Source organism: Dermacentor albipictus, chromosome 4 (assembly GCF_038994185.2).
Source record: "Dermacentor albipictus isolate Rhodes 1998 colony chromosome 4, USDA_Dalb.pri_finalv2, whole genome shotgun sequence".
In the NCBI taxonomy this organism is placed as follows: domain Eukaryota; kingdom Metazoa; phylum Arthropoda; class Arachnida; order Ixodida; family Ixodidae; genus Dermacentor; species Dermacentor albipictus.
In genome coordinates, this window is record NC_091824.1 from 40760569 (window position 1) to 40783436 (window position 22868).

Consider the following 22868-nt stretch of genomic DNA (forward strand, 5'->3'; position numbering starts at 1 on the left):
TGTATAAATCAATCCAGTTGATGGCGTGTTTGCGGGCCGTCTTTTTTTTTTTGTACCGATACCAAACATAAGGCAGGCTAAGTGTTTTAAACAAGCGATTAAACAGAAAGAAATCGCGCTTTGGTTATTCGTTGTGGATGACTTGACAAACTTAAATAAAACCTATGTGCCCCAAAAGGCGGCGCCTTGAACTGCATAATTCACCATGAAATTAAGGCTATTCAGAAACTTCCTTGCATCAAAGCGCTGGCAATCCTTTCTCTAGATTGGAAGTCACACTTGCAATACTCCGAGGGTCCGCTTGGTCTGCGCTATGTAAAGATGTTTTTTTTTCTTTTTTGCTAACACTTGCCTTGTTAGTCGGGTACTGTGAATACCATCATTGTGTTAAATCTTTACAAAGCAGTTTCCAAAGAATATATGTGTCATTGGTATGGAAAAAAATTTTCTTTCCGACAACATTGCCCCTTTAATTCAGGAGACGCTCCACCCTAAGCGCCTGAAGATTTCTGGAGACGCAATACACAGCGCCATTGGGAAGGTGGCCTCACATATATACATTGTAAAAGGGTACATGCAACAGCACAGCAGGTAACGTGAAGCGTAAGTGACCAGTTTAGTGACGCAGAGCAGGAACAGCTGGAAGCCCGGGTGGCTCACGCTCAGGTCATGCACGGGTGATCCAGCTGGATCAATGAATAAACTGCGTGTACTGAGGCGACTATTTGGTCGCCCTTGTCCAAGCTCTAATCTAAATTTCAGCTCTTAGGCGCCCAGTCCTACGTTTCGCGTCGGCATCGGCCCTCGGTGTCATCCCTCGGCGTAACCGACCGAACGAACACAGCGAATGATGAAAGAGCGAACGCGGAGCTCAGCGGAAGAAAAAACACAGCGGTAGTGAAGAGAGCGCTAGGAGGAAATCGGAGGAGAAGGGTGCAGCGGAACCATGAGGTGGAAACTGTAGGAAGCGGGCTTGGCGAAAGCATGAAGTGAAAAGCGTAGTGCGGTGCAATGCGGGTCGTAATATTGTTTCAGGTGGTGAACGCAAACAACAGGTCAGATATCGCTGTAAGCGGCTCTACCATATAGTTGGGCAGAGACGTGCGTTCGACGGTGCGGTATGGTCCGTCATACATCGAGAAAAGTTTTTCTTTGAAGTCTATGCCTGGTGCAAGGCACGGATAACCAGGCACGTGCGGCGGGATCTAGGTTGGGGTTTGTATTCAGCAAGTGACCTTGTTTACCTTTTACACGTGAGCACTTTTCACTGTCTAGCAAATGTTATCGCACAGCGCAGGACGCACCTGCATGTATCAGAAGTCTCTGGAATGTTATAAATGCTTCCATCCCTTGTTTGTTGTCGCCGAATTTCGCGTAATCTCATTGCATGTATGCGTGAGGCGAATGGTGTCGAACTTTCGGGAAGAAACGCGGACACCGATTACGCTGGATCGTTCGATGGCTCATGCATAAAAGCCGACGCGCTTGGCCTGCTTATCAGATTTTCGACGATCGCCGAGTGTGTTCGCCACTGTCGTTGTTCCTTGAGTGTAGCCTATTTTAAAGGGCCCACGTTGGCCCAATAAAATGCTACTTTCGTTATTCACAGCTTCGCTGCTTTCTTCGCCGTCACTACCGCGTGACAGTATCGCCGCCATCACGACTGCATTTTTGTCGTTGTTTATCGTCGGAGGTGAAATTTTGGGCTAACAGTGGCATTACTAGGCATTTCCAGCGGCGGCGGAAAGGAGTAGAAACTAATGCACTCTGTTGACAGGGTAAATCAATATCGATGATATAGGAAACGTTGCGACCCCAGAGCAAGATATACGGGGGAAATCCTGTAGTATATTGTGCAGTCGTTTTAAATGTGCACATGAGGAAGGCGAGAATGATCTTCCAGTTTGTAGGTCGGAGGAAACATATATGGCGATTATGTCACTAAACATGGGATTAAAAGGCTCCGTATGCTCATTAGTTACGGAAATGTAAGCCTGGGTGGTTCAGTAAACAACGCGGCATTGACCGAGCACCGCTTCAACCACCTACGTCAAAAACACATGGCGTCTCTCGTTAACCAGTTAGCGAAGTGGTTCATGCACAAAAATAAAACCGCGGTGCAAAATAGGTGCACTTCACTGGCGGCGGCTGCTGGTAGATTGGCGGATCACGCATACTGGCCAGCTTGGTCGGCTGGGATAGTGATCTATCGTTTGCCAATGGGTGTAGGGTAGCGGTCCTACAGGACCAATCCCCGCACGGTCGAAGGCAAGAGCAGAACACGTAAGCGGCTGTAATACATCGTAGGCCGCATGAGGCAGGTATATCATTCATTTCAGGCGTTGGCATTGCGGGCACGAGCGATCAGATTTCCGCACAAAGGTATACACTCCCTGCAAGTAGTAACGAGCGCTCATGCGTCAAGACGCCTCCGTGTGCACAGCGTGTCTCAGTGGATAAAGATGCGCACATTTAGGAACAAGTCCCAGGGCTAACAAGGCACAACTTGCAGCCATCGGGCTCATAGTTGTGTCTATACAAAACGTTAAACTGGGAGGCAAAATGTGCCGTTGGTGGTGCAGCGAGCCGGAGATGGAAGATGCAGGCGATCCGGAAATGCAACTCAAAAGCAAGACCACCTAGGAATTCTTGTGCTCTTCTGAGGCAAACGTGTCGACGTGTACCTACGGTGGAATGGGAGGCAATGCCGGCTTGCAGCGTAGTGCGCTACAGAGCGCCTGAATGAGTGTGCTTACGGCCTGAGCGGTTGACTACAGGTGTGTCGTAATGCTTGGTGTGAGGAGTCCAGCGGGCTAGGCGTCCAGGTGGGTATTTTAAAGAGAACAATCAACAGAGGGCGTGATTGTCACCTACCACGCAGGGAGTATTAGGGAGACCACAGACAACGGAGGTGTACAAAAAACAAAGCTCCCAGTGGCGCTTGAGAAAATTGGATGCTAGAATTGCTTTGTTCTTGCGTGTTCTTACGGTATCAATGCGACAATCAGTATTACTTGGACGTTTATGGCAAGGCAGCCATTTGATCAGCGTCCGCTCAGTTAACGCTGGGGACCGACATAAATTCTGACTCGCAAGCAAAGGAACTCCCTTCGAGGTGACAACTACCACGCAGGTCACTCTACCTGAACTTGACCCTGAAAATCTGAAATAGTGGGTGAAAGGGACCAATGTGGAAGACTACCGTATGAAGCGCTTCCACCTCGGATTCCCAGATAGCTACTCGCTTGCGCCATATGCGGGGGCGAAGGTGCAATATAGGATTCGGAGACCGGCATGACGGTGCATCGGCGTGCTCAAGATTTTGCGACTGTTTTGACGATTGTGATTGGCCTGCATACAGTCACCAAATTCTCGATTCCAGTCTCCTAAGGAAGACGACGGTTTTAAAAAGTGGAGACTTTTGGTGCACTGAAGGGATGGGCTGACGTATCCTGATGTGAACTCAGTCATTTAATATGGTCCTAAATGGGGCACGCTTCCGTATATGGAGCCATTGTAAATAATGTAAAATAAACATTTCTTTTACTAATTGCAACTACCGGACGCAATCACCAAGGGGCTAGGTGGATTCGTGGCCCAAACCCTACCTCGAGCCTCAACAAACCGGTCGGCAGTGCTGAGATCAAGAAGGCAGTCCTCACAGTCTGCGATCGGTGTACCTTAGAACAAGGCTCCGGGAGACACGCCCTTCGCAAGCTCAAGGAAAACTGTGGACGGAAGAGCGACTTCTGGGGACCCAGGGTCTACAAAGTTTATCTTCATGGCACGTAGGCATAGCCGTTGCAGTAACGGTCTGCAGGCTGGGACAGGTTGAGAAAACTTGAACAAAGAGCCGCAGAAGGCACCTCACGATCTGGTATGAGCGGATCTGGGAACATGGTTCCAGTAGACATTACTTTCGCAAGATCAAGGTAAAGTGCAGACGGAAGAGCGACTTCCATGGATCCGGGATCAGTAGAGCCCCTCTTCACGGCTTAGGGAAGCACAACCGTCGCAGTAATGACGTGGAATCTTGGACCATTCTAGGAAATTTTCAGGAGGAACATGAAAAGGCCGTCAATATGATCTGTGATCGGCAGACCTGGGAACCGGATTCCGGGAGACACGGCCGTGGCAAACTCGAGCTTGCGTGAGTGTTTGAGCGCTTAAGTTTGGCTGGACGATAAAGAGAGCGTTCTGTCGGGCAATTATCTCTGGCTGATCGCCACTGGCTGTGCAGTCAATAGAGGGGTAGTTGTAGTTGGCTCTCGGAAAACTATGCATGTTACAGTGTTAAAAGAAGTGGAGGTCCTGCTGATTGCAGAAGAGCTCGGTATAGGGATTGACGATAAGTTGAAGAAATCCGACATTCGTACAGCGATTGACGAAATACGTTTCGAGGACGACGATGTCACGTTAGTTTGCGAAAGATATCTCGAATGAGCAGCGAAACGGAGGAAGCGAACGAGCGCGAGAAGGAATAGAAGGATCGCGAGAGGAAATAATGGGCAGAAGAAAAGGAAAGGTAGGAAAAAAGGGCCATAAGGCAAACAGTAATTGAGCTCGAGAAAATAAAACTAGAGCAACCGGAATTAGCACGCGCTGTGGAAGCCGCGCCGCCACAAACGGAAAGCGTAAAAATCAAACAGGAGATGAAAGGAGCCGTATCAAACAGGAGATGACACCGGTCTTGGCCTGATTAATTTTGAGAGCATTTGTTGAAGCAATTATTTCACCACGACACATACATAGCCGTAGCGGTTGTTTGCCTTCATGGTGGGAGAAGCCTCGCATGTCGCGGCTCGACTGAGCGCACCAAAGGCAGGCGCGTAGAGTCAGTTCAGTTAAGTCGAGTTTGCTCGCAAAGTACAAGGTTGATTCATTGTTGATGTATGGGGTTCTATGGCGCAAGGGCAAGGTATGTCCAAAGAGCGCCCTACATATGGTGTTGAGTTTTCAATGAATTGTTCGTGAAATGGAGAAATGTACTTCGAATAGTGGATAATCAGATAAATATTAAAACAATGACAACGACTAGAGATGGGAACTATCGCACATTCTTGTTACGTCCGCATGATGTAAGAGAACGTGTAGTGAACACAGCACTGATGCCTCAACAGGAATCTTGCATGCAAGTGCCTGGAGATGCATACCATGCTAAATGTAATGAACGAAGCAGCAGCCTCTGGTAAGAAGCCGCACTACGTAACATTCGGTGGGATAATGTGCAATGTAATAATGCCATAAAATAGTTTGATACTCATTGAGCGTGAAATAATGGATTCATGTCGAGAAATTCTGCTGTATGTAATGGAATATGGTGTCGATATGCCAAGGGAAAGTGCTTTTTCCACTCGCATTCTGTTTTCCTTCACTCCACGAGGAAATGGATGACAGTCAGTCTTTTACCACATGTACCACATGCAGGATATTCATCGCCAGTCACCAAGAAGTTGTGTATTCTATGTGTGCTCTACTCTTAGGCCACAGAACGCGACATTGGATACTCGTAATTTTATTATAGATGAGGAGGTGCTGAAATGTGGCCTAATTAAGTGAAGTTTATTCGAGGTTTGGGAGTCCGACAAGAGGTGGGAATCGTTGGGAGGTTTGGGAATCCGACAAGTCCGACAAATCTATGGCAGGGACAGCTATGGAAGAGTTGAAATCTTTTCTTGCTGTGGATGGCGTGATATCGTCAGCAAGCACATTACTTTCGATGCCTCTGTGCGCGGGCACCCAGCATTTAATGACACGTTGATTGCATGCATAAACAGCGCACAAGAGTTTATAAATATTATCAAGTACAGGATTTTTCTACTTTTTTAGTGATATAATGTCTTAACAACACTCAGAGAGTCGGTATACACGCTTTCAGCAAAGTAGTTTCAGAGGAGAACTCGGCAGTAACAAAAGAACCCTAATGAAAGCTTTCTTGAGTTTGCGCGTAGTGAGGCAAAGTCTGAAGGAGAACTTTTCATACTGGGTGAAAGAAGCAGGAGCGGATAACGTCTGTAGGTTGTCATATTTAATCATCTTATATGAGTGGCAAGCCGTGGCTTCAGGCCCAAAGGAGTAGCGCGCAGTACTTTAGATAACGTTCCCCACAACCGAAAGCTTTCCCTTGAGGGCAAAAAAAAAATGAAAGGCGCCACCAGTCGTCTTTGCACGCGCACCAAATGCATAACAAAATCAACTTAAATTGGTACGTAATGGTAGAAGCGCCAACAAACCGACGGACGGAATGAAAGCACAAAGGACGAGCGCCCATCTTGTGTCCTTTCATACTGTCCGTCGTTTTGTTAGCCGCGTTACCATTATGATTGCATACGAACGCGCCCACCTTTCTACTTTAATGAAATGGGTAGGAGAGAACGCGGAAATCATTCGGAAAAACTTCAGTTGAGAGTTCAGCTGTGACGTTATAGCTGTAAGAAAAGCGTCACTTCGCCCTAAACTGGCCACAGAAAAGGCCAGCATCTTCGTGCATAAGCAATCACTTGAGTAACATCCATCTTCTAAAGCCATACATGACGGATGTAATGGTAAATGTCAAAGGATGTAGGGTACTCAGGGTCTCTGTGGCCACCATCGATGCCGTCCGTCCGAAGTGTGCGAAAGATGAAGCCTATGTGTCCTAATACACGTGAATAAGGCAGGCCACCAGCGAAGACTCACTGTGCGTACCTATTCCAAAGGTACAGATCAAATAAGCTTTCAGAGATTTCGCGACAGTAGCAGCAGTAATGAAAGGGCGGCAGTTAGGCTACCCTTGCCTTTTGTGTAACAGCTCTGACTCACTACTGAATCAAAGTGGGTGCACGTTTGCTGAAGCCCAGGTCATGGCTTTGACAAGGTCCAACGCTCGACCTAGCTCACCATCGCAGGTACGGCGATGCAAAAATAGAAAATGAAACAGCAAGCTCCAGCGACGTTGCTTCGACGTAGATCTTTCCGGTTATCCCTAGATAAATTCAAGAAGATTGTCAGGCTGAGGCGCCGCCAACAGCTGCGACCTACTCGACAGTCTTTCTCTCTCTCTCTCTTTTGTCTGGGAGAAAACATTTTATTCCTAAACAAATACAGGCGTTTAGGCACATATTGAGCAAGGTGGCATAGGACATGACTCAATTGGGACCTCCTGTTATAACTTAAGCCGAGATAAATATAAAAAATGGCATCAAAATAGGAATAAGTAATTAGTTTAAACAACGGAAGCACTACAAATATGCATGGCTAACATACAGGATAAATATACAAACGCGATTAATAATGCAAAGGCACGCAAAAGCGAAGAAGAAAAACGAATGTTATCGCAGTGCAGATTATTTACACAACGTTTAAGGGTGAAGAACGAATCAAACAAGTTATTTCTGCAATGCTCCCAATGATAACAATTGCTTGGTACATCGGCATCGTATTCCAAAACAAAACAGCCGCAAAAGTAGCAGCATGTTTGCCATAGTTAGTGCGGACATATGGTAGTTAAAAATTATTTTTCGAGGCAATCTTAGTCGGGTTAGAGTTGAACAAATGTGATTTTCGCAACACACTAGTTCCTATGATGTCGTTTAGAGGCATAAAAACAAGAATTACCAATTTATATTTGAACAAATTGCAGATTGATTATAAATTAAGTTGTTAAAGTAACGAAGATGTACTGGTGAACTGAGGGCGAATGTTCGGATAAGAATGCCCTGGCTTTGGAGGCGTTGTGTTTACGGTATGTGACAGGGATAGGTGGTTGCAGATTACGTGATGGTATTATATCTTAAATCGAGTTGGTAAATTGAAGCACGGTCGTGCGTTAATTAATATGCTTATACCTTGAGATAACCTCTATTCTTTATATGACATCTGATGCGAATATTTGAAGTGAGCAATTCCTCGGCTGAAGAGAAAACATGTCAGTGGCATCACCTCACTACACTGCGAAATAATTTGAACGCTTAAAACGAGGGAGAGAGAGAGAGAATCAACTTTTACCGAGCCTTTAGTAAAGGTTGGTGCGCGCTGGCAACAGAAGGGGTGGAACCTTCTCTGGTCCCATATGCAGCCAGCAGTTCCTGGTCCCTAGCCACCAGCGTGAGCTGGGTCGGTAGGTCGGGGTTGGACAACAAGGTCTCCCATCACTCGGGAGGGTTGGGGTTGGGGCTGGGGAGGGTGGGGGGTAGGGATGGTGGGGGGTTCTTGAGCTTAGTGCACTCTGCAAGGATGTGTGCTAGAGTGCCTTTTGATCGTCTGCAAAACGGTCATGAAGTGTCATGCTGTGTTGGGAACATCTTGTGCAAGAGCACGGGATGAGCTAGCGACCTCGCTTGCGTGCGTCGCACCATCGTTTGCTGCATTCGGGTGAGTTGCGGATGCGGACGGGGATGCCTACATCTGCCGCTTCTGTAGATTTGAGTGATTTCTTTGTAACTTGCCACGGGGTGCGGTAGTTCTGGCTCGTCCTCGGCCCGGATTGGCAGTTCTCGGGCATAGTGGTCGGCGAATGCGTTGCCTTCCACTCTTCCACTTGCGAGTGAGCCGGGACCAACGCGAGTTCAATGGCCCATCCGGGTGATTTGCATTTGGTGAGGATCGCTAGTACCGCGGGAGAGATGTTCCGCTTGCGATAACTTGCGTAGGCGATCTTGGAGTCTGTGACCATGGTACTCACTCCCGGTTGTGCGAGTGTGAGGGCCACGACCATTTCTTCTGCTTCGGCTGTATTCGTCGATTGTATCGACGCGCCTGTGACCAGTTTATCGATGGTGGTGAGGACCGTCGTTGCTCTGGCGCCATGCTTGAGAAGCGAGGCGTCCGCGTAGAGAACCTCGGGGTCCTGTTCCAGCTGTCGAGCGAGTGCCTTGGCCCGCGCAGAGCATCTATCGTCATTCCTCCTCGGCTGCATGTTCCGGGGGAGGGGCTTGGTCTTAATATTGTCACTCCACGTTGTGGGGAACGGCTCCGTTGTCGGTTGCTGTTCAATTTATTCATTCTATCTTGCGTAGGACGGCCCAACCGTGCTCTGTGCGGCTCAGTCTTACTCTCTGGTGGGATAGGTGTGCTTCCACCAGTTCTTCCACCGTATTGTGGGCACCCATTTCCAGCAGCTTCTTCGGTGCCGAGTAGACTGGGAGGCCCATGGCGAGTTTGACTGCTTTCCTTATCGTCGTGTTCAGCGTCTCGCGGTTCACCCTCGTAAGCTGGAAGTACGGGGTGGAGTACGTTACGCGTGACACGACGAATGCCTTCACCAGGCGCAGTGCGTCTTCTTCTTTGATCCCTCTGTGCCGGTTGGTGACTCTCCGGATCATGCTCAGGAACTGCTCTGATGTCGACGGCTGCGTACGCCTTGCCTTCGCTGCGCAACAGCAGGCCCACTAGCCGGATCTGCTGCGATGGGTTTATCTCTGTGCCGGCTATGGGGATAATTCTGTTCAGCGGTGGCTCTTTCTTTGGCCTTCCGGGCTGTACCATGAGCAGCTCAAATTTCTGTGGAGCGCAGCTCAGGCCGCAGGTCGTGGCATACTCGTGGATGGTCGTTGGCGCTCTCTGCAGGTCTTCCTCTGCCCAGGCATCGGACCCCACGCGGTTCTTCCACACCGTTATATCATCGGCATAGAACGCGTTGTCCACGCCTCCGATCGGATTGAGTAGTTCGGGCAGGGGCAGGAGGGCCAGGTTCAAAAGCAGAGACGACAGGACCGACCCCTCTGAGGTACCCTGTCTCCGAGCTCCACAGGCTCTGACCGTTCCTTTCCTATCCGGATAGTTGCCGTTCTATTGGTTAGGGAATGATTAATATAGCCGTAGATCTTGCGGCCACACCCCGGCTTGCGCAGGTTCTCGAGCACGCTGGCGTGGAACACGTTGTCGAAGGCCCCCTTGAGGTCCTAAGCCAGTATACCCCGGGGCGCATGCCTCGTTGCTCTTTCAATCACTAGTTCGTGTAATATGATCAAGACGTCTTGGGCGCTCATGTGCTGGCGGAATCCATACAAGGTCGCCGGCATCTGGCTCGTCTCGTCCAGCTGTGCTTGAAGTCTTCTTAGAACCATGCGTTCCATCATCTTGCCCACCCAGGACGTGAGCGAGATCGGGCGCATGTTCTCGATTGTCAGAGGTTTGCCGGATTTCGGTATGAACCGTACCTCGGCCTCTTTCCATTCTGCGGACAACTTCGAGCTTTCCCAGGTTCTGTTGATGTGACCCTGGAGCCCGCGTGCCGCCGCATCACTCATTTTGTTGAGCAGCTTGTATAATAATAATATTTGGGGTTTTACGTGCCAAAACCACTTTCTGATTATGAGGCACGCCGTAGTGGAGGACTCCGGAAATTTCGACCACCTGGGGTTCTTTAACGTGCACCTAAATCTAAGCACACGGGTGTTTTCGCATTTCGCCCCCATCGAAATGCGGCCGGTTGAGCAGCTTGTATGTAATGGCGTCCGTTCCGGGTGCGCTCGTCTTATTACTTTCGTCTATGGCTGTTAATAACTCCGTGATGGTGAACGGTTCATCCAATGCCGGATTTCCCGGTCCACCGTGCTCCTCCGGTATCGGAAACCGCCCTCTCTCCGTCTTGAGGTAGATCGCCTTGAGTTCTTCATTGAGCCTTTGGCCGTTGCCATCGTAAGCGTTCAGAACCTTATCGACCCGTTGAGCAGCAAGACCACAAACAACCGCTAAAAACAAATATCGTTATTAATCTGTCTACAAATAGCATCCTTACATCCAAAGAGTGCATAAGTGTGTGAGATATGGGACTATTTACATAATTATTCACTTGTAACCATGTGGATTATGTTGCAGGGTACCTAGCATTGTGCCGAAATAGCGTTCTGCCTTTTAGTGCGAAGGCAATCATATCGAAACTCCACGCGTATTTTTGTCGTCGCCGTTGCCGTGATGTTCCGTAGGAGCTCCAAGGGCCATAACACCGTCTCCGGGCGTCTTATGTACATGTGCCAGTGAAAGCACGCGAGGGAAGCGGAGGGTAGAACGAAGAAAGCCGAGAAGAAACACGCTCTCTTCCATCGCACTAGAGGCCGTAGGAGGATGGGAGAGGGAAAGGGAGGGAAGGAGGGAGGGTGCAGTGTTATGACCTGCTAGCCAGTGCGCATTTCTCGACCAGACGTGAGTGGAACTCATCGCGGCTCACTCTCGCGAGCCATATATGGAGGAAAACGGGGAGGCAGCGGGAGAGGGAGGGAGTGGCTTCGGCTATGCCAAAGAGTGCGCGCAACTGCGCGCACCGTGTTTCGAAGGGGATCTACAGACGGCCCATACCTCTGTGCGCGCTGTGCTCTCACCATTCTTGCGTTGAAGCGATAGGCCGCACGAAGGTCAATTCGCTCGCTGCTGCTTCCGCGTTTGCTCACACGAGTGTTTTGACAGCGAGTGTCCGCGCCCATTGAGTGTGATCTGTTCATGTTTGATTTTACGCGCTCACACGGTGCTTGTTTTTGGGTTAGTAAGTGAATGTTTCCAAATATTTTCGCCCGCTAAAGATGCTATCCTTACTTCGTGTAGCTGCCAACTAGTTTGCTATCGCAATCGATGCTTCACCTTCCGAGCGAAAATTAGACTATTTCTGGCTAATTAATATACGAACACCTTTACTGCCATAATGCATGAACACCGAAGACACTTAAAAAAAATGAATTCTCGGGTTTGACGTGCCAGAAGTACGAACTGAACATGGGGCGCGCCGTATTGGAAAACTCCGGATTAATTTTGAACAGCTGGCTTCCCTTAGCTCGCACCCAATGGCAGCTAAATGGATATTCTGTTTTTTTCATTTTGCCTTTATCGAAGTGCAGACACCGCGGCTGGTATTTGTTCCCACAACCTCGTGCTCAACAGTACAACTCCACATCTGCTAAATCACAATGGTGGATGACGGCTACGGAAAAAAAGGAAAACAAGTTGACCATTGGCAGCAAATGTATTTAATTGGCTTGTTTCATTCGGAGCGAGGATGCTCTGAAAACTTTTAATGTTAACGTTTATATTGTTATTCCACGACATTGTTTTTCCTGTCAAAATTCTGAAATTCTAGACCTGTAAATAAGGAAGTGTCTCGACAGATAGCTTTGCAATAACGCTTTGGCTTGATATTTTACTTATCGCATTAATGAAATAATTATTCACGTACGTTTCCCACCCTGGGGCAATATGCAGAACCACTGCAACTTCCGGGTTGCCGTCAATAGGATGGTTTACCAGAGCAAACGTATAGCCTTTGGTCGTTGGCACTCCGTCTCCCTGAAATGCAGTCGAACGAAGTGACATCAAACTGTTTGGTTTGCTATGAAGAGCTGGATATTACGAGAAATTTGATAAATTGTAACGCTCGCATAAAAGAAATTGCTGCAGTACAATCGCTCTACACGCGTATGTTTTAGAACTCGTAGCAGAAATCGCCAAAAATATACTCCATCTGTGATGCAACCACCCATCTATATCTAAAAATCCTATATGCGCACTTCGCGATGAGCACAGTGAGGAAAAAGCTGCAATTTTACACGTAGTTTCACCGTCGACAGAAAACAAAAGAGTTTTGTTTCTGCCAGGCAAAAGATACTTGCACTCAAGCAGCGCGAGACGAGAGCGTCAGGGTGCCATGCGACAAAGTCACAGGACGAAAAAATTAGCCGTGCTTGCACAGTCAATGCAGCCCACAATATACTGCTTGTAGAGCAACATGTTCAGTCGCAGCAAGAAAATTTTAGGTCTGCTGAACAGAATGCTTACGAATTTCTTCTCACCACTATGCTATTAGGCCTCAGATATCAGATACACCGAAGAAATATGGGTGCCTTAAACAACATATGTGGCGTAGCGCTGAAGGATTTTAAAGCAGTAATAGCAGGACACTCCTTAGGTTTTATTCTTTTTGCTTTCGATGAACGTCTTCGACATTGATACCCTAGAAATTATGCTTGCAATCCGTAGAAGATGCAAAATATTCTATGAGAATGTTTAACGAACTACTTTTTGTTCCGATTTCTAGGTGACAGGTGCCGTGACGTTATCACTTAAGCAAGTAAGTCACGTGGGAGCAGAGCATCGCACATCTTTGCGCCCAAGCTCAGGCTCATTCCGTGATCACGTACGCTCCTATGACCGGCTAATCGTTACGTGGCCTCACGTAGCAGCCTTTCCAACCTCTCCATTTTTCGCAGATTTAGAGCGGTTTCTGCTACTGCGTGCTGGGGCAGTATCCTCGAGTGATCCCTTTTGGTGACAGTCTTACATTTGTGATATTTCGCGAGATTCAGGTAACGAGAGCGCATGAGCTACTTTGTCGCGTTCGCCCAACCCTTGTACGCATGCATCCAGACATGATTGTTGAGTAACCTTGCGAAAGCAAAACTATCTGTAAAAATGAACGTCGCTTGCATAGTGTGGGCGCGTCGTTTGGTATCTGTCCACTTTATATTTCTACGTAGATTAGTGAAGGTTGCGTTCGCCGACTATAGGCTTTAGCAAACGATCTCATATTAGCCATCCATGCTGATTGACGAAGTGGTGCATCTGCTCTGGGTAAAAAAAAAACTGCATATATCCTCTTCCTGGGCATACCTCGGAATGAAAGTAGCAGATTTTCTAACTGTATGGTTCGTCTTGTTAATAACGTTTATGTAGTGCCTATGCAGACGATGCATTCACCTGGCAGTGCATTGATCGCGTGAGTACCAGCGCGCCGCTGCAACTTTTTTTTTTGTCAGCGCGCCGAGGGCAGCTAGGCGTGCGAAGCGCTCGAGCTGCATATCCCCGTATCCGCGCCTAGAGATCCTCAATTTATCAAATCGAAATTCCTAGCGCGCGGCAGCCCTAGCGTCCCACAAGGAGAGAGGGCTGATAGCGAGACCCTGCGGCAGCCACGGTATCTACGCTACGCAGCAGCGTGACCTCTGAAATTGCGGACGCCATGCACACGAGCCGCACACTAGGTCATTCGTCACTTGACGCTAGCGGTAAGGACAGTGTTTTTACAGCGAAGCTGTTAGCTGCGGCCACAGGGATATCGGCAACTCAGACAGACTTGAAAAGTGCTTTGTCTACGAGTTTCCTCTAACAGAATTGCCTTTTCTCGTATATTTGATTTACAATCAGAAGATATTCTGTCTGCACCCTGTGCGTAAGTCGTACTTACGAAATTCTTTACACAGTTTACATTGAAATCGACATTATGAAAAACAATAGATGGATGGATGGATGGATGGATGGATGGATGGATGGATGGATGGATGGATGGATGGATGGATGGATGGATGGATGGATGGATGGATGGATGGATGGATGGATGGATGGATGGATGGATGGATGGATGGATGGATGGACGGACGGATGGACGGACGGACGGACGGACGGACGGACGGATGGACGGACGGACGGATGGACGGACGGACGGACGGATGGGTGGACGGACGGACGGATGGATGGATGGACGGACGGACGGATGGATGGATGGATGGATGGATGGATGGATGGATGGATGGATGGATGGATGGATGGATGGATGGATGGATGGATGGATGGATGGATGGATGGATGGTGTTAGATATGGAGCTGTTTCCTGCGATTACTTCGAGTTCCCCAAACCACTTCGAGTCGCAGCACAGCTAATTGAGGAATGCCGAAGCCGGAAAGCACATTCCAGAGGAGCGGCCGAGCAAACAAGTTTAAGGCAACAAGTTCACGTGCCAACAAGTTCGTGCGCCGCCGGTATTAGCAGGTGGGCCTCGGACAATGGAGCATGAGCAGCCCTCCCCTTCTCCTCGTTAGAAGTGCATTGCCAGTCTGCGAGGCAAGACCGCAGAGAGCCGCCAGGTCTGACACCTCGACACGGGCGCCTACCATTGGCTGAAAGTGGCGTCATCGGAGCGGACTCTCCCATTCGCCGAACATGACGTGACTTCCAGTGCTCGAAGGGTTTATAAGAAGCCTTCCAGAGAGACCTGAGATTCTGGGATATTCCCTGATTCCCTGATTCACCTCTCTAGAACTTCTTGCCGCGGGCCGCAGCGTCCGAGTTGCTGCCGGCCCGTAATGACTGTACGAATGTTACTTGTCGCTCACCTCCCTGTACATAATGTAGAATAAATACTCCCAAGTTTGGGTTTTTCATCCCGAAGTCCGTCCTTCAACCCCTACATCTGGTTGGCAGCGGTAGGATCGCCTCCGAATGCATCAGCTGGTGGCAGCGCTACGGATAAACCTTCGTCGAGAGAGATCCTAAGGAACCGGGAAGAGAGAAGAAGAGAGAGCCTTCGTCGAAAGAGGTCCGAAGAAACTGGGAGTAGCGAAGAAGGAGCGAGCCTTCGACCCAGGGAGTCCGGAGGAACCGGGAACAGCGGACAAATGGACCGGATGGCAGGGTGCTGCAACCGTAAGTGAGCGCGTGGTTTTTTTCCTTATGATTCGCCAGACTGAAAGGTTGTGTGTTCAATTTTGATAGTTCTGGGAATCGGGAATTTGTTGCATTGTGTGTTTGCACAAATTCATTAAGGAAAACAGTTTTAACCACCTGTCGGGACAGCTGCCATGGATCTTAGAAGGTTGATGAGGTTAGACTTCTTGTTGGTGTGCGACGATTTGGGAGTTGAGGCGGACGAACGGATGGAAACGCCAGCTATCATAAAGGCGATTAACGATAGTGGCAATGATGGCAAAAGCATTGAGCTTGCTTGGGAGGTGATACAGGAGCCACGGGAGCGTGCGCGTCGTGTACGTTTGCGAGAGCGTCGTGAGCTTAGGAGTGAGCGTCAGCGTGAAGAACGCGAGAATGAACGGAAGCATGAGCTTCAAGAACTTACTCTTAGGTGTGAGCGTCACGGACGTGAGAATGAACGCGAACGCGAGTATCAGGAACGTAAGCATGAGCGTGAGCAAAAGTATGAGAGAGAGAAGGCAGCACTGATCAAAGAGATACAGCATTGTGATCAGTTATTGGCACAGAGACAACGGCTGTCTGAGAATTCTGTAGGAAGTACAGAGCGAAAGAATGAGGAAGTGTCTAGCAGATTTTCGCCAAAAGCCGACGAGAAGAGTAGTGCCTGTGAGATTAGCTGCAGAATTGTAAGAGAAGGGAAAAGCCTAGCTGCTAACGATGCCTTAGTGGCAACAGAGGCCGTTAAAGGCCGTAGTGAGAGCGACGAGGTGCTGTGCCAACAGATGACTGTGGAGACAGCTAGGCCAGCTGCGAACAAATTGGCACAGTTACCGCGTGTGTGCGTCGCTGGTAATGTTAGCGAGGTTGCTAGCGAAGAAAAGGGTACCTGTGACCCGACAGAAGCGAGCACCCATGTAGAGCCAGATGTGCGTGCAGAAGTGAAGTGCGAGCTGGACGATGCAGTTGAGAATAGTTCTCGGGGTGGCGAGCTCCGTAGCTCACGAGAGAACAACTGCATTGTTCAGGGATCGGTGCGGCTCTCCGCCAGTCTAGATGGCCTAGATAGGGATGATTCAGTTGTTAATCATTCGGACTGTGCGCGTGAGACAGCGATCGATACCGACGGGCTGTGTGCCGATGCACAGCGTGAGCTGGGCAATGTAGCAGAGGGCATTTCCGAAGAGTGCGAGTTGTCTAACTCGAGTAAAGCCTGCTGCATTGTGCCAGAGTCGGTTGAGCTGTCCGCCAGTCGAGGCAGAGAGAATGTTGATTTAAAGGAAAATCAATCAGACTGTGCGGGTAAGAGACCGATCCGGGCCGACGAAATGTGTACCGGCCAGCACGAGGCACGAGCAGGCGACATGAAGGCGAGTGCAAAGAGAAAGCGCCGTAAAAAGAAGCGCGGTAAAGACCGAAAGTCGGTAATTGATGTAGTGCCGCCAAAAATGGCGAGAAACCCAAAAGGGCAGGGCGCGAGGAAGAAGGTGCGGTCGTCTAGGACGATGTTGACGCATCCAGAACGTTCGAGCCACCGGTCAAAGGGGGAACGCGAAGAATGTTCTGCACGGACGCGGACAGAGGGCACGAGGCTGTTAAACTCCTCGTCGTTCCGTAGTTCTTTTCATAGCTCAGCGTGCAGTTCGAAGAAACGCAAGGTGGCAGGACGAGACCAGGTGAGGAGTAGCGATGCGGTCAATCGAGTTTGTGTTGAAAGCGAGGCGCGAGGACGCAAATTGGCAGGAGACCGTAACGTCTTGGGGGAGCTGATAGTTAGTCAGCCCTTTTGTTGTCTCTCGGCAGCCAGAGTAGCTTTCAAGCCGCGACCACCGCGAGGACGGCTCAGAGTATGAGTCAGACATAAGCGTTTGGAAGGGGAGGCGAAGAGCCCTTCCGTAGAAATGAAGTGCCTTGTTTTTTATTTTGAACACCGGAAAGTTTTCGCGAATTGAGACTGAGATTTCTTTCAATGTGTAAGGTTTGAACTTTGTGTTTTCGTTTGAGAAGCTCGAGATTTGAAAGATGCGTTTTAAGTAAACATGTAGTCTCGCGAGATGTTCATTAATAAGTATATAGGCTTCCTTTTGTGTGTGTGTGAGAGTAACCTGAGGGTCAAGGTTATTGTTGAGAGGCCTATCGAAACGCGCGTGTGTGTTATTTAACCTTCTTTCTTTTTAAGTTTTGAATTTTCTAAGGTTAAGCGCGTAGATTTTCAGTGAGAAGTGCATGAGTTGCACTGAGAGGCGCTCTTAGTTCCATTAGCGCGTGTCCTGTGTGGACGGAAGGAAGCAGACTTTATGACTGGGTTGCTAGTGTGTGTGGAGGGCAGCCGTATTCTGACTTCTCTAAGTACGCGTGGAACGAGTTATTAAAAGACGCATTATTTTAAGAGTTCTGCGGAGTGCTTAAGTCCCGCAAGTTTAATGGTTCGTTTATGTCACGTGTCCTGTAGGACTTTCAGGGAAGAAACGTGAGTAAGCGTGAATGCAAGTTTGCCTACAACGCAAGTACGCGTTCTGTTTAGTGACCACAAGGCTAGCGCGCTTGTGATTACGTACTTGTGAGGTTGACCAGATTGTTCAGTGGCACTATTACGTGCGATAAGTACGCCACTGCGATAGATTGGAAACATGCTGTTCGTGTAGTAAGGCAACTTAAGTTATGTTCGGCCGTTTTCATTTGTTGTTTGCATCGTCAACGACCCTTTTGTTTTGCAACAACAATATTACTCTGGTCTTGTCGGCATTCGAGGAGAAATGGATGGCTGTTTGCAAGGGTGTTTACAACGGTTTTGTCAAAATTGGGGAACTAAAAGATCAGGGTTGATTTTGACTCAGTAATAGCCTGGCGAGTCAGGAGTGAAGAGCCTGCGCTTGCGCGTGGTGCAGCGCTGTGTTGTTTGGTTTGTTTGACGTATGTTCTCCAGGGCCCAGGATCCCGAGGGTTGTCAAACGAGGCTCGACCCCAGTACCCTGCAGCTTCTTTCAGCGTTCCTCATGGCCAGCGAATTGAGTTCACCGGCCATTCAGAACAACCGGGGCGAGGACGAGCTGTTAGATATGGAGCTGTTTCCTGCGATTACTTCGAGTTCCCCAAAACCACTTCGAGTCGCAGCACAGCTAATTGAGGAATGCCGAAGCAGGAAAGCACATTCCAGAGGAGCGGCCGAGCAAACAAGTTTAAGGCAACAAGTTCACGTGCCAACAAGTTCGTGCGCCGCCGGTATTAGCAGGTGGGCCTCGGACAATGGAGCATGAGCAGCCCTCCCCTTCTCCTCGTTAGAAGTGCATTGCCAGTCTGCGAGGCAAGACCGCAAAGAGCCGCCAGGTGTGACACCGCGACACGGGCGCCTACCATTGGCTGAAAGTGGCGTCATCGGAGCGGACTCTCCCATTGGCCGAACATGACGTGACTTCCAGTGCTCGAAGGGTTTATAAGAAGCCTTCCAGAGAGACCTGAGATTCTGGGATATTCCCTGATTCCCTGATTCACCTCTCTCGAACTTCTTGCCGCGGGCCGCAGCGTCCGAGTTGCTGCCGGCCCGTAATGACTGTACGAATGTTACTTGTCGCTCACCTCCCTGTACATAATGTAGAATAAATACTCCCAAGTTTGGGTTTTTCATCCCGAAGCCCGTCCTTGAACCCCTACAATGGATGGATGGATGGATGGATGGATGGATGGATGGATGGATGGATGGATGGATGGATGGATGGATGGATGGATGGATGGACGTCATGAGCGCCCCTTTGGATAGGGGTGGTGGGTCGTGCCACCAAGTCCTTGCTATTGTGTTGCCTAATGCCATACCTGTGATAAAAAAGAAAAGGCTGAAGATAAAAAAAACGTGAGGAACTCCCATCAACAAACTTTCTGAAGCAACGTTGTGCGGACATGTAGACTTTCCCCCTGCTCTCGCTGAACCCAAGGCCATCAATGACTACACCGACCTCTGTGCAGAGATCATCATCATCATCATCAACAGCAGCAGCAGCAGCAGCAGCAGCAGCCTGACTACGCCTACTGCAGCGCCAAGGCCTCTCTCATACTTCTCCAGCTACCACTATCATGAGCTAATTGTGGCCATGGTGCCCCTGCAAACTTCTTAATCTCTGCCGCCACCTGCTATGCTTCATTCTCTTGGATGCCAGTCCGTAACCTTTAATGACCATCGGTTATCTCCCCTCCTCATTATATGCCCTGCGCATGGCCATTTCTTTTTCTTGATTTCAACTAAGATGTCATTAACTCGCGTTTCTCCCTTCGCCTAAGCTGCTCTGTTCCTATCCCCTTAACGTTACACCCATAATTCTTCTTTCCATAGCTCGTTGTGTCATCTTCAATTTATGTAGAACCCTTTTCGTAAGGATCCAGCTTTCTACCCCGTAGGTGAGTACTGGTAAGACACAGCTGTTATACACATTTCTCTTGAGGGGTAATGGCAACCTGCTGTTCGTGATCTGAGAAGGCGTGCCAAACGGCCCCCAGCCCATTGTCATTCTTCTGATTATTTTCAGTCTCATGATCCGGATCCATGGTCACTATGTGCCCTAACCAAATGTATTCCCTTGCCACTTCCAGTGCTTCGCTACTTATCGTAAACTGCTGTTCTCTTCCGAGACTGTTAAAGAATATTTTAGTGTTCTGCAGAATAATGTTTAGACCCACCCTTCTATTTTGACAGTCCAAATCAGTGAACATGCATTGAAATTGTTCCCTTTAGCTACTAAGCAAGACGATATCATCAGCGAATCGCAAGTTACTAAGGTATTCTCCATTAACTCTTATCCCCAATTCTTCCCAATAGAGGTCTCTGAATACCTCCTGTGAACACGTTGTGAATAGCCTGGAGAAATCGTATCTCCCTGCCTGACGCCTTTCTTTATTGGGATTTTGTTGCTTTCTTTATGGATGACTACGTTGGGTGTGGAACTACTATAGATATCTTTCAGTATTTTTACATACGGCTCGTCTACACACTGATTCCATAACGCCTGCATGACTGCTGAGGTTTCGACTGAATCAAACGCTTTCTCGTAATCAATGAAAGGTATATATAAGGGTTGGTTATATTCCGCAAATTTCTCTATCGCCTGATTGATAGTGGGAATATAGTCTATTGTTTAGTAGCCTTTACGGAATCCTGACTGGCCCTTTGTTGGACAGAAGTCAAAGGTGTTCCTGATTATATTTGCGATTAGCTTAGTGGATACTTTGAAGGCGACGGAGAGTAAGCTGATCGGCCTATAATTTTTCAGGTTTTTTGCGTGCCCTTTCTTATGCATTAAGATTATGTAGGCGTTCTTCCAAGACTACGGTACACTCGATGTCATGAGGTGTTGCGTGTACAGTGTCGCCAGTTTCCTAGAACAGTCTGCCCACCATTCTTCAAGAAATCAGCTCTTACCTGATCCTCCCCAGCTGGTTTCACCCCTTGCATAGCTCCCAAAACTTTCTTTACTTCTTCCGGCGTTACATGTGGGATGTCAAATTCTTTTAGACTATTCCCTTTTCCATTATCGTCATGAGTGTCACTGGTACTGTATAAATATGTGTAGAACTCCTAAGCCACTTGAACTATCTTATCCATATTCGTAATGATATTTCCGGCTTTGTCTCTTAACGCATACATCAGATTCTTGCCTTTTCCTAGTTTCTTCACTGCATTTAGGCTAACTCCATTCCTGAGAGTATGCTCAATTCTATCCGTATCATACTTTCTTATGTCAGCTATTTTATGCTTGTTGATTAACTTCAACAAGCTAAGATAGCTGACATCTTCTGACAGATAGCTGACTGATATCTTCACATTCTAATAAAACATGCGTCAACGTTCCCCAGGTTTAGCGCACCAAGCACACGCTTCTTATTCTTTGTTTTATTTTGCTTTATAAGTGCGTGTTCTAACGCGTCCTGATTTCGCCTTCAAAAGTAATGAGCTTCCCGCTGACTTACTTAGAATTGTTTATTTCCTGTATTTGTTGCCCACCTAAATAGTTACTCATAGCAGGTTTCTCTTCCATTGCCGCCACCCGCAAGAGTATCTCAGCCTCCCCGACATTCCGCTTGACGTTCTTTGTTGATGTGTTGCCCGCCCCACAAGGTGCATACTTGCGGGCAAGTTTCCTAGTTCTTTTCCTCAACTGTAAATCAATGTTTTTCCTTTACATATACCTCAACCCAGCCGATTTACTTTCTTCCGTATTCCTCAGTCGTTCTTCATAACCAATTTTACTGTGACCTTCCCTCACTTCAAAACTAGTCAAGCTCATATCACCCTGCACAGCTTCATTTGTAGTCTCCCCGTGAGCGCCCAGTGCGAAGCGTTCTAGTGACTTTTGGTTCCCATCGAGTCCTGATTATACCCCTGATTTCAAGCACACAACCGCATTTCCAAATGTAATTCCTGGAACCATCGTACCTTTCCACATACCCCGGAGCACCTCGTACCTACTCTGTCCCCATAGCACTCTGTACTTCACAGTGGCCGCATTTCTCTTCCCCTTTGATATTATCGTTCTTCTCCGTTGTTTCCACATATCTATTGCCTTTGTTTATCGATATGCCAAGATATTTATGTTCTCTTACCATAGATATTCCTTGGAACTGAATTGACACTGTCTATTCCCTGTTTTCATTGAATTCCATGACACCTGATATTTTAAACGCTAAATTTCAGACCTAAATTCTCGTTTTCCTGACCACAGATATTAGCCAGACGCAGTATATCACTTTGCTTGTTAGCTAGCAACCCAATTTTATCCACACTAAAGAAGCCTCAAAGCTGCTGCTATACTACTGTACCCGCCTGTTTGTGCGAGAGATCCAATCAGACATTCCCTGTAGCACCCTGTCACTCCTCACCATTTAAATCATAAACAACAAAGAGGGAAAAGGGCACCCTGCCTCCGTCCCTTGTTGATATAAACGTTCGCCTTGCTCCTCATCCCTTCGCATTCAACCTAAATGGTATTTTCATGGTAAATCTCTCTCAAAAATTGAACGCATTCCTCGCCTAAGCCTTCCCTTTCCAGACGATCCCACAAAATGCTGTGGTCTGCATTGTCACATGCTCTTGTAATGTGTAAAGAAGCCGCATATAACGGTCTTCTAACACACTGAGTCAAGAGAAATAAGTTAGCATCCAGATGCCTGCTCATCTTGAAGCTGTTCTGAAGTTCTGCCAATGGGGGTCTTGCGCTGGAGTTTGAGGTATAGTAGCGGCGCCTGGTGGCGGTGCGGGAAACGACATCTGGGTCGTACCAGCTTGGGTCGTATTGAACCCTGGCTGTGGCGAAGCACGTTTCTAGGCCGAGTTTTGCGTCGATTCGCACTTTTTTCTGCCCTGTTGTGAATGCGAAAAGGCTCGTCGCTTTCCACAGACCACGCTGCGAGCTGGCCGCAGCCTATAGTTAAGCGAAAACGGTCTCTCGTGTGCCGTGGGACGTAATGCTGGAAGCAGACGAAATCGGCGACGCCGATC

General features: G+C 48.3%; 1 protein-coding gene across 2 annotated transcripts in view; it reads right to left on the minus strand.

Annotated features, from left to right (window-relative positions):
• LOC135911436 (uncharacterized) overlaps nucleotides 1-22868 on the minus strand; it is a 153283-nt gene that overhangs the window by 109979 nt on the left and 20436 nt on the right. For both annotated transcript variants that reach the window (XM_065443724.1, XM_065443725.2), the window contains exon 3: nucleotides 12146-12255. In XM_065443724.1, coding sequence (XP_065299796.1) covers nucleotides 12146-12255 — 110 coding nt within the window. The remainder of the gene's footprint in view (nucleotides 1-12145; nucleotides 12256-22868) is intronic.